The 11,751-nt window shown below is 29.7% G+C and overlaps 1 protein-coding gene across 2 annotated transcripts; it reads right to left on the bottom strand.

Annotated features, from left to right (window-relative positions):
* Positions 1 to 7,289: 7,289 nt before the first annotated feature.
* Positions 7,290 to 9,157, bottom strand: LOC120073889 (uncharacterized). Of its 2 annotated transcripts, none has more exons than XM_039026804.2 (3): positions 8,612 to 9,157; positions 8,091 to 8,170; positions 7,290 to 7,557 (listed from the first exon to the last, which is right to left on the bottom strand). In XM_039026804.2, exons 1-3 carry the CDS (start codon positions 8,829 to 8,831, stop codon positions 7,483 to 7,485), a joined length of 375 nt encoding a protein of 124 aa, XP_038882732.1. In that variant the 5' UTR covers positions 8,832 to 9,157; the 3' UTR covers positions 7,290 to 7,482. The 2 variants fall into 2 exon arrangements, with proteins under 2 accessions (XP_038882732.1, XP_038882735.1); XM_039026807.2 differs by having other exon boundaries at positions 8,091 to 8,167; positions 8,612 to 9,117.
* Positions 9,158 to 11,751: the final 2,594 nt, after the last annotated feature.

Here is an 11,751-nt window from a genome sequence, read left to right as displayed (position 1 = left end):
ATTGTTTATAACCCACGAGTTTTAGGACATAAAACCCAACATAGAGGTAGTTGTCGGAGCCCGGAGTTAGTTCTCGGACTATGGTAGTGATCGATGGATGGAGCCATTGGAAACATGGGAAGAAGGAGATTTAGGGTGAGTTGGGGTGAGTTAGTAAAATATACCAACTCAACTCTACCAACATTTAAAGTTGGTGGACCAAACGATGAATTGGTATATTATCCCCACTCAGCTCAACTTATGTTGGTGAACCAAACACCCCCTAAAATTTCATAGGATGACCATAGGTAATTCAATCTCGATCTTGAGTGAGTTATGAATTCCTATCCATGAGGGCAATCCTTTGATTGGTATGGGTGAAAGTGGCTCGTGTCGCCTAACTTAGTAAGTATACCATTTTTGGGATTTGTCCAATTAAGGAGTTGAGAACATAGCTACACAAGATGGAGTTCAACTTCTTCCTACTTTTAAGAAATGTAGATGAATTGCTCCCTTAAGTGCTGACTCCGGGACTTGAACAAGAGGCTCCTCCCTCTCATTGGCTCAAGAGGGATTTATTTATAGTAGACTATAAGCAGATTGTTCATTAGAGAATTAGTGGAACTTAAGGAGTAAGAAATAATTATAAGTAGAAAATATTAATCTGAACCAATTGTAATTACGAGCAATTTGTGAAGGGTTGACTTACTGATGATTGGTTATATCCATGGACACAAAAATATATCTAGAGTGCGAAGAGTGCAACTGTGGGTCTTTAATGGAGTGACCCACAGTCAATAAATGTTGCTTAATTTAATTAAAGAGTTTAATTAATTCAATCTCAAATCATTTAAGCTTTTAATTTGTAGATTCATTAAGTCCCCCTATTAGCTCAAAACAAGGAATAAATAGTTTTGAGATAATTTGAATTGTTCAAATTATTTAAGGAAAATAAATATATGTATTAACATATATGATATGAGATAATAATATTTGGATAAAATTCAAATATTAAAGTAATATGAATTGGATTCATATTAAACTATAAAGTAAAATTAATGTGAATAAGATTCGTATTAAAACTATAGGATAAAAGAGAGATATGTTTTTTCACATGATTTAAATGTATACCTGTATAAATATTTGATATTTTAAATTAATTAACTAATTGTTAGTTAATTAATTATTATGGCTATAATTTTATATCTTAAATATTATTTAGTATAAATATATATGTATATATACATTTAATTAATTAAAAGAAAAAGTAACTCCCATGTAGTTGCAGGGGAGTGGATAATGGAGTGAGGGGAGTTATTCCCCTCACATAAGTTTCTCTTTTAATTATGTATTTGATACATAATAGAATAACACAAAAACTTTCCTTTTTGGAATATCTCTCTCTCAAGTGAATTCTCTCTAATAAAAAATCTCAGAACAAAAGTTGTTCCTCCTGCTTTTCTCAAATTCCGAAACTAAGAAGGATCCCACAATCTCAATTCATTACTGGAGTCATAGCGGGGAAGCACTATTCGGTGATGTCTAGTATTGTTTGTGATCTTGGAGAAAGAGAAGGCCTTAAGATTTTGGAGAGCTATTCCTCATTGAGGTATTTTGTGTTCTCAAACCCTTTTGTATGCTTAACCTAGTTTTATTTGATTCTATAAAATTTTTTATGCCAATTCAAAAACAAAAAACGATAAAACGCTTCCGCTTTGGGATTCAATCCCTTCACATTTTGCATATTTTTTTCTTTGTTTTTTCTTTTAGGTTAGATTTAAAGTGCTTTCACTTATAAGATTGAAAAAACAATACCAAATAAAAAGATTAAGGATCATGTAAGTAAATACGCATGCTAGTCTTTTTTTTTTTTACAAAGTAATCCTTGATGATGATAATTAGAGCATATCTCATTTTAGTATGCATGCCTTGCTGTCGAGCCTAGGCTAGTCTTCTACATGTTCACACAATCTAGCAAATATTATCCATAGAATGTTATGTTGTTAGGCCTACACTACTACAAAACTAGGTTTTAATGTTAGTTTAAAACTGATATTATAGAGGTACAACGTCGATTGAAAACCGACATTGAAGATCATGTTATAAAAGGTCGTCAATTTCAGTTGTCTTTAATGTCAGTTTTAAACCAACATTAAAAACATTAAAGACAACCAATATTAAACACCTTAAATTACACCTTCTCCAATGTCCGTTATCTTTAATATCGGTTGTCAAACACTAAAAGTTTATTTGTGACAAGCAATGTTTGTCATCATCTTGGTACTTAAAAAATAATAAAATATATACATATTTTGCTTGCACACTACAAATCAATAGTATTTCTCTTTTACTTATACATGCACAAAATAAAATCTTAATTACTTTTATATCCTCTACAACACCTAATGGATGGATAAATGAACGATCAACTAATTATATTGCCACTCTAGTTTTATGTAAATCATTTAATTTTAAATCTTGGTAAACACGGTATGACATCACGTTAATAAAGGCACCTAAATCAAGCATGACCCTCTCTATATTCTTATTTCCTACGAAACAGGGAAGCAAAAATATACCAGGGTCTTTCTGATTTTCATGCATGTTCTTTTGTAAGATCGCAGAGACTAAATGACTTATCATAACCCATTCTTTTTCTTTGGTCTATCTTTTCCTTGTACACAGCTCCTTAAAAAACTTTGCATATTTTGGAATTTGTTTGCCAGCATCGAGAAGTGGGATATTGATCTCCACTCTCTTAGAAGTATGAAGAAGCTCTCGAACAACCTCATTCTTCTTTGGTCTTGCTAACCTGGAAGGAAAAGGAGTAAATTAGAATTCAAAAAAAGAAGGGGATCAATTTTTACTTCCTTCCTTGGTTATGAGGTGGTTCTCCTGTAACGGTTGGATCAATGGAAGTAGAATAATCATCAGCAGGCTCAAATGGGATGTCAATAGGGACAATTGGTGATGGAAGCTCTCTGCCACTCCTCAATGTGATGGCACTCACATTCTTCCTCAGGTTTGCTGTGATGGGAGCTTCCTAGATTGTCTCTCCAGTTTGCTCACAGAGGTGGCAAGCTAGGAAATCTGGTTCCCCATCTAGTCCAAGATAGTCTTTGTATCATATTTGAAAATGCAAACTATTATCAGCTAAATTTTTAACAATGTCTTCTATAGACATACCTGAATTTTAAAAGGCTCCCTTATTATTATGAGCCTTCTCATTTTTCCCAACCGAGTTAAAATTAGGGTAGTCTAGCCACCGTGGATTGTAAGCCTGGCTATGGGTCTCTTCATCTGTTTTGCATATTATTATTAAAACCTCCCATTGCATGCACCTCTTGTTTGGAAGTTTGAATAGACATCAGTCGCGTGCTCAGTTATTGAACAAATATGGCACGTCAATGTCAATTGATTCTTTTCCAACCCCATCTATTTCACAATAGTAACCAAGTCAGAAATTTGACTTTTTAATTCACTTACCTCAGCTGGAGATTTAATATTCGTAGAACTATGGTCCCAAATTGCTAATTATTCTCAATCATAGTAGCAATGAGCTTTTAAGCCTCATTAGGAGTTTTATTAACAAGCGCTCCTCCTACTGCAACATCTATATTGCTCTTGTCTTATTCATAAATTCCTCATAAAAATACTGAACCTGCATCTTATCAGAGATCTAATGTTGGGGAAGCTTGCACAAATTCATTTAAGCTTGCACAAACGGTCAAATTTCCATCCAAATTACTTATTTTTTAGTAACCAAAATGGGGGATTTTGAGTTGAATTTTTTTTATTGCTTAAATGTAAAAGAAAGTGAGAGCAAAGAATCACTAAGCACACAATTGGTAGAATTTAGATTATCAATGAAACAAATACCTAGCCCGAGATATGTTAAGGTTACTTTTGATTTCCTACTCAATCATGGACTAATCATGCATATTTCTTGAAATCACATGAACATAATCATCTATAGAGTGATGTCCTATTAATCAAATCAATCTTTATGTTTAGATGAAAAGCATCCTAAACACACAAATCAATTGGCATTAAGATCTAGGACTATTGTTAAGTTGAACAATTAATTCAGAATTTCCAATTAAGTACTCGATGTGAATCAATCCTACATTAATTAGATGAATGTTATTAGATTGGAATTGCGAATCAATATACAAGTCTAACTTAACTTTGGTTATTTGACGATCTAATGATTACATATTAGATCTAGATCTTTAACAATGAATTTAACAAGCTTGGCTAATTGTCAATAATCCCAGACACACTCAATTGAACGAATAAGTTCAAGGAGAGAATTCGCTATATCATAAAATTACAAGATGAAAATATTCATAATCTCGTGAGTTTGACAATCAAAAGATAAACCCTAAATCTTAAGCTAGATAATAGTACCTTAGCCTTGATACATGCTTCAATTCACCAAATAATAATAAAAGAAGATCTCAATTAAATAGGGAAGAAGAAATATAGAGGAGATCCCAAAAAGAGTAGAGAAAATTCTATGTAAAAGCATGAAAAATCTACAGGTGGCTAGGGTTGGGATATAAAAACACATGATGGTACCATGGTGCTTGGAGGCAGCGTTACGACGCTGTGTAAAATGCGCATCTCAGGTCATTTGATAAAGTCTGTAGCATCATGACACTATAGGATAGTGTCGTGGCACTGTCTGCTCTGCACGAAAAGGCATGCTACTGCCTTACGATGCTGCAAAAAGTATCGAGCAGCGTCACGACGCTAGCCCTTCTTGCTCCAATTTATGTTTCTTGTCTTGGTTGACATTCTAAACCTCTAATTAAGCTCTTTTTTGTCCCAAAATTGGTGCTAAGGGTTGGTTCTACCTAAATTATGCTCAATACCTGTAAAATCAAGAAATCAACTTGTAAAATACAAGAATGATCCCGAATTAAGTGAAGGGAGATAGCGCATTTCAGTGCTGTCACCGTAAAAATCCAACCATTTATAATTTGTTTAAATACATAGAGATTTTTTTTTTTTTTCAAAACTATTGTAAATAATGTATCAAACAAATTTTTTTATATTGTTTGACTCAATAAATGTAAATATTTAATTTGAAAAGACAAAATAGAAATTTATAAAATTTTAAAAGGCAAAAGAAATCCTTTTTCTTGTACATTTGTACAACCTAATTTCTTCGTACATGCTCCCTCATAAAAAAGTATTCATGAAAATCAGTTCCGATACCAAAAGGTAATAATATATAATAGGGAATTAAGTAACGAAGTATATCACTAAGATAAGATTTGGCAACAAACTTTATATTGATGAATCTTTTTCCTTATCCCCACATAATCGCTTTTATGACTTTCCATTGCACCCAATAAATTGAGAAAAAAAATAAACACAATAAAATCAATCCCACATTGCGAAATAAAATATCTTCCTTTGACTATACTTTAGATTATATGTGTATATATATTATCTTCCACATTCCCATCACCAATTTGTAATGCTCTCCCTTTTCCCCATTGCTATACCCCACATTGTCCTTTATGATTTTCTAAGGAAAAACCATCGATAAAATATCTTCCTTTGAGTACAAGTTAGGTTTAGTTTCAATAATCCTTTTTTTTTTTTTCTATTAATGGATAGTGATCAATCTGAGTTGTAGGATAAAAGTTTCACCACTAAATTGAACATTTTCTCATTAATTACAAGTCAAGAATAGAACTCGATATTTAAGATTAATGAATGTTATAAAATGCGATATTTCTTAACCATATATCGTCAACTAATGTTAAGTCACAAACACGTTCTCTAACTAATGCCAAGTCTTTGTATGCACTTTGTATCCTTCACCAACTTTTTAAACTTCTTTCTTACCTAGCTTTTCTTGCTTGTACTAACCAACTTAACATTTTAATTCGAACATAATTCAATTGGCATAAATTTATACTATCGACATCAAGATCAGCGGTCTGATTCCTTCACCCTGCATATTGTCAGAAAAAGATTATCCAAATCGTTAGAATTGGCTTTTTATCTGAAATGATGTGATTGAACAGTTGTGTCCCATCAGCAACAGTCGACTCATGTGATTCAATAAGTTTAAATACCCATGTAAATAATGTTAGTTAAGACTTCTAAAAAATAAAACCATTATATATTGGAGGTATCTTCTTTAAAAAAAACACACACACATCTCAACAGTTAGATTGTGATGTTTCACATTTACATTCTCGGTCATACCCATATGCAAACCAATGCATAAGTTCTCAACAATATTTTGATCACTTGAAGGGTTGTGACCTATCAACATCAATTGTTTTATGTGACCCAAAAACTTTGTAGAAAAAAGGAATCTATAACCCAAAAAAGAAAAATATAAAACATATGAGAAACATAACTAAACATTAAGAGGTCCCACATAAGCAATGTGAGTACTTTTTAAGTACCCATTCATTAGAGGTGTTTATATATATATATATATATATAAAAGTTTTTCATAAAAATACATACAACTTATTAGATCGTGATATTTCACATCTATTTTCTCAATCACATTCATGCAGGCAGAAACATTACTTCTTTTTATTGACATGTTGACCACGATGATTGTGTCCACATGATCAACATCATATGCTCAAAAGTTGAAAGATAAAATAGGAACTTAATTATAAAAAGTTTGAGAGCAAAATAGTTTAATATTGAAAATTCATGTAAACCCCAAAACTCTATGTAGATGTGGGGTTTTGTGAAAGTTGTTTGTACAAACGCATTTTTACTATTTAGGTTTTGATCTTTCACTTCTATAATCACAATTGCAATCTATATGCACATACACATTACTTATCTCCACAAACATGTCATCTTATAGAATTTCGAAAAAATATATATGCATTCCAAAGTTAAATGAAAAAAAAAATTAGAAGATAAAAGTTCCCTCCATAGCTTTATGCAAGCACATTATATACTTGCCTAAGACAGTTACTTATTTTAAAATAATGTTCTCTAATAATATGATCATTATGTTATGTTACAATAGGGTCCTTTACCATACATATTTCATTAAATTAAATTTAGTCACTACATTCCAATAAATTCATTAAAATCATTTAAATAAATAAATAAATAAATAAAACGGTAGAATACAAATATGGGATCCAAATATAGATGGTTGTCTAGATGAGTGACTACAATTTATTTTAAACTAATTTTAAATTATAGAAATAAACAATTAATGTAAAATATCAAAGTGAACATAGTATTTATTTTCTTAATTTTTAAATTTGTACTCGTTGTACTAATAAAGTAAAATATGCAATGTAAACTTAAATTAAGTAGCCAATTAAATTAATCCGTCCACCCATTCAAATTCACTAATATCTCAATTAGACCTTTTTTTTCGCACAATCATTAATTAAAGATGAACAAACTAAAGTGAAATGACATAAAGATTAAAAGAAGAAACAAAGTGAAAAAAAAAAAAATGCAAAAGAAACAATACAATAATAATATATTTTCTCAGTTGACAGGTGACATGGGATGGTCTCTCTCATCTTCATCCTCAACTGCTCTCTTTTCAATCTGTGGGACCACCTGTCATATCACACAAGCATGCCATTTTATTTCTTAATTAATTATATATAAAAATATGTTGTTTTCTAAGTTATTTATGTGTAATTTATAAGATAGTGATGATTGATGAGGATTGTTTCAAAGGAAAAAAAAAAGGGAAAAAAAAAAAAGAAAGAGGAGGATAATTGATGAGATTCGTTTAATAATTGAAGGAGATATTTTTCTTGTGTTTTATTAATTTTATTACTATTATTTAAAATAAGAAAATTTAGAGTTCAACTAATTAGGTGTTGCCTCACAAAGCTATGCTTAATTTACAATATGATCACTTTTTCATATTAGAATGTATATCCACGTGGCATTACAAAAATACCCACAACAGCCGCAAAAAAAAAAGAACATAATTTTGATGGAAAAAGAGAAGATTAAAGGAAGATAAAGACAAAAATGTTATAAAAGCAAAAATTGCTCATAAATATAATTTCTATTATTGGTAGAGAAAAAAGAAAGAAAGAAGAAATGCAATGTTTATATTATATGGTTTCTGCACTAGCCTGATCTTGAGTTGAAGTGTGCGGTAGAGATGATATCCTTCTTGATCTCCTGCTAGATCTACCGTTGATTCTAACAGCTTCTGGATCGCAGCCCAAAAGAAATTAAAAGGGAAATAATAATTAAAAGAAGAAAACTGGAAAATGCAAGGAACCAGAAAGGAAAGAATATTAATGATCTTTGGAGTGAAAGGAAAGTGATTTTTTATTGTGATATCTAAATCATAAATAAATATCTTCGTAAGGAATATTCACTATTCCCACTTTTATCGTATTTTTTTAGGCGCTGTTTGGTTGGTCCTTTTTAGTCAAAAAAAAAAATTATAATAATAATAATAAATTTAAAAAAACAAACCCAAAAAAATGAAAATAATGCGTCCTTCACGTTAACCAGATTTCACTCCAATATTGACCCAATAAAATAATGCGTTTTTTTTAAAAAAAAAAAAATTAAAAAGGAAAGAAAATTGGCGTTGAGTATTAAACTTAGAAAATGAGTGGCAAAAATGCAATATTGAACTGACCAGAGGTGGCATGGTTTTTGGTGTCGTCCTTCTGAGGGGAATCTAGGGTTGAGTCAGCGGTGTCCGGCAAGTGGCGGTCCAGCCGTAGACGGCGGCGATGATGGTTGCGATTTTCGAACATTGATTGGACAAAAGAAGCTTCCATGGAATTCAAGAAGTGCATGTGCTTCTCATTGGTCCAAAACGGCCCTGTTTCGCTGAATTGCACATGCGATTCCATGGCCCAGGGTATGTAAGAAAATAAAATTGAAGGAAGAAGAAAAAAGAACAAACCCTAGAGTGGAATTGAAAGAAGAAGAATTAAGAAAAAGCACTTTTCCGATGGGTTTCGGAGATGAATGTTGATTGGTGGGATTTAAAATTACGTTGGTTTTTATAGAACGCTTTTACAAAGAAGAACCACAGCATAGGGTTGGCGTTTCCTTTTCTTTGGCTCTCTCCCTTTTTCACATTTCTCAAACGCGACTACACATTAAAATCATGTCTTTCTCCTACTCGCCTTTCCCTTCTCTCCTCACCTACCTTTTATAATCCCCCATGATAAAAACAAACTTAAATGGCATATTTAGTCTTTAAAAAATTTAGAATTTAGTCCTATAGTATGAGAAAATATTCCATAACTATGTAAGATAAGCAAATTTTAACTTTTTTTTTTCTAAATCATATAGGTTAAACTTGTAATTAGACTTAAAAACAAACTTAAATTACATGTTAGCTCTATGCAATTAACTATCACTATTGCCTGTGCTAATTTAATTATTATAATTACCTCTTTCAACATTAAATCATAGTTTATAGCTATTTTTTTACCAAGTAAGTCATGTAGTATTTAAAACTGCTTCACGAATTTTAAATTAGTCACATAAATTTTTAAGAGGATCCAGTTGAATATAGATACATTTCAAATGATTACATACCTTATCATTTCTCACATTTTTTTTAATGATATGATAATGTTTACGCTAGTTCAACCATGTTTTGATTGGAGAATAGAGTTGTAAAATAGAATTTCTCGATAAATGTGTAAAAGAGAGAAAGATAAGATCCGTTGATAAATATGTAAACTTAAATAGTGGGATAAAATTCTATAAATACAAACTTCAATAGTAAATATGATTGAAGTTGAGTTATTTTAAGGCGATTAATAAATCGGTGGGTCAATTATCCCAAAGTGAATATTATTATATAATTTGTTGTTGGTGTAAAAAAATTTATTTTAAACGATTGTGAGTAAATGAGAGGAAAAATTTCCTTTATTTCGGTAGTATGAAAAAAATTCATATTTCTTTCATGTTAATATATTTTTCAAAATAGAGTGAGACTCACTAACATCAATATAAGATCCATGAATATTTATAAAAGCAAATTTATAGTACGAATAGAAAGGAAATATTAGAAATTTTTTCATAAAAGAGATAGAAAAGAATAATAATTGTTGGTGACAGGTGGAGGAGAGGAGAGGGCGAGTAGGAAAAGAAAAGTGTAGTCGAGAAAGTGGAGAAGGTTGGGGATGAGGGAGAGCGGTGAAAATATCTGAATGGATTAAATACTGAAAACAGAGATATTTTAGAAGATGGATAGAGAGAAACAAAAAGATCTGAGCTCATTTTTCTGTCCCAGACTCTTTTATTCCAGTTCGCCGATTCTGACAAATTTCATTATTTACTTTATTTATTTTTTTATTTCCTTTTACTGTTGCCCCCATATTTTATTTGCCTTATAAAAGTTTGAGCAAATATCAATTTAGATTCTTAAATTTTTGTGTGGTATAATTTAAACTTTAAATTAATTAAATTTTGGAGTTGCATCGATTTAAATTTTATATTTTTATAAGTTTATCAATTTAAATCATAAATTTTTATAAATATATTAATTTAAACTCTAAATTTTTATAAGTGTATTTAAATAAAACATAAATTGATGGTTTAAGATGATACAATTATAAAAGTTTAGAGTTTAAATTGATATACTTATAAAAGTTCAGGGTTTAAATTGATACAATTATTAATTTATAGTTTAAATTAACACAATATCCAAAATTCAAGTGTATAAATTTATATTTGTCATAAAAGTTTTATAGTAATTAAAATACAATATAAAAGATATCTTATTATAATAAGTGAAGAAGAGTATAAATAAATTATCTCCTTTGAATTTTAGAAAATTATTATCAAGAGATGTTTGGATCATTAAGTTTAGTTATTAAATATGAAGTCATTTAGTTTAAGAAGTTAATTAGTATGTGAAATTATAAATAATATGTATTTGGAATACATAGTTCTTTGATCAATGTTTAAGAAATATATATTTAGAGTGCTAAGTTGTTTAACTTGCCATTCTTAAATTCGTAGGCTTACTTTTCTTTACTATTTTTTAAGGATAATGAATTTGATTTCAATTTTTTTTATATATTATTTGTGGTACTTTCTTATTTTCAATTTCACTCAAATGTGATATTGAATTGAATATGAAAGTAACATATTTTCATAATTTGAGACCAATCCTAAATGGATTCAATTTGAATTTTACATTTTTTAATATTTGGGATCAATCCTATAAACATTTCCAATTTTACCTTCTAAAATAGACTTTTGTGGCATATGTGAAATGAAAATTTAATTGTACCCAAATTCAATTTGATTCAAATTCGAATGATGATCAAGAACATAACTTAAAAAACATATAGAATAATTTTTAAAAGGTAAATCATTTTTTCGTTGGTCAACTAATAATAATTGAAAAATCGATTCAGGTAAGGATAATTAGTTTATGTAATGATACCTCATCTTTAGAGAGCTTTTTATTTGTTAGAATATATATATATATATATATATATATAACCGCTATACCATTTGCTATACTCATTTTGAGTATACTATAATTTATATCGTTTACTTTATAAATAATCCTTTATATATATATGGTCCCTAATTTATATTATACACTTATGATCTTTCACGATTTAACATAAATTAAGTTGAAAGAGTTTTTATGCTTTAACAGTAATAATTAACTTTTAAATAATAGTTTAATTGAACTAAAAAAATACATTTTAGAGATTACTAGATGATACATATACGGTTTAAGAGGTTAAAATTGATGGTAGAATTCTTTTCTTTTTTTTTTTCTTTTTTTTTTTA

This window comes from Benincasa hispida, chromosome 1, assembly GCF_027475165.1.
Source record: "Benincasa hispida cultivar pf3 chromosome 1, pf3_genome.v1.1, whole genome shotgun sequence".
Classification (NCBI taxonomy): Eukaryota; Viridiplantae; Streptophyta; class Magnoliopsida; order Cucurbitales; family Cucurbitaceae; genus Benincasa; species Benincasa hispida.
This window is presented reverse-complemented; position numbering and strand designations above follow the sequence as displayed.

What these genes read in the sequence shown, in the direction of transcription:
- LOC120073889 (XM_039026804.2), bottom strand. Translation starts at nt 8,831, where the DNA reads ATGGAATCGCATGTGCAATTCAGCGAAACAGGGCCGTTTTGGACCAAT. An exon ending in CAAAAACCATGCCACCTCTG is followed by an intron (nt 8,171 to 8,611) that starts GTCAGTTCAATA and finishes GCTGCGATCCAG; the next exon opens with AAGCTGTTAGAATCAACGGT. An exon ending in ACACTTCAACTCAAGATCAG is followed by an intron (nt 7,558 to 8,090) that starts GCTAGTGCAGAA and finishes GTGATATGACAG; the next exon opens with GTGGTCCCACAGATTGAAAA.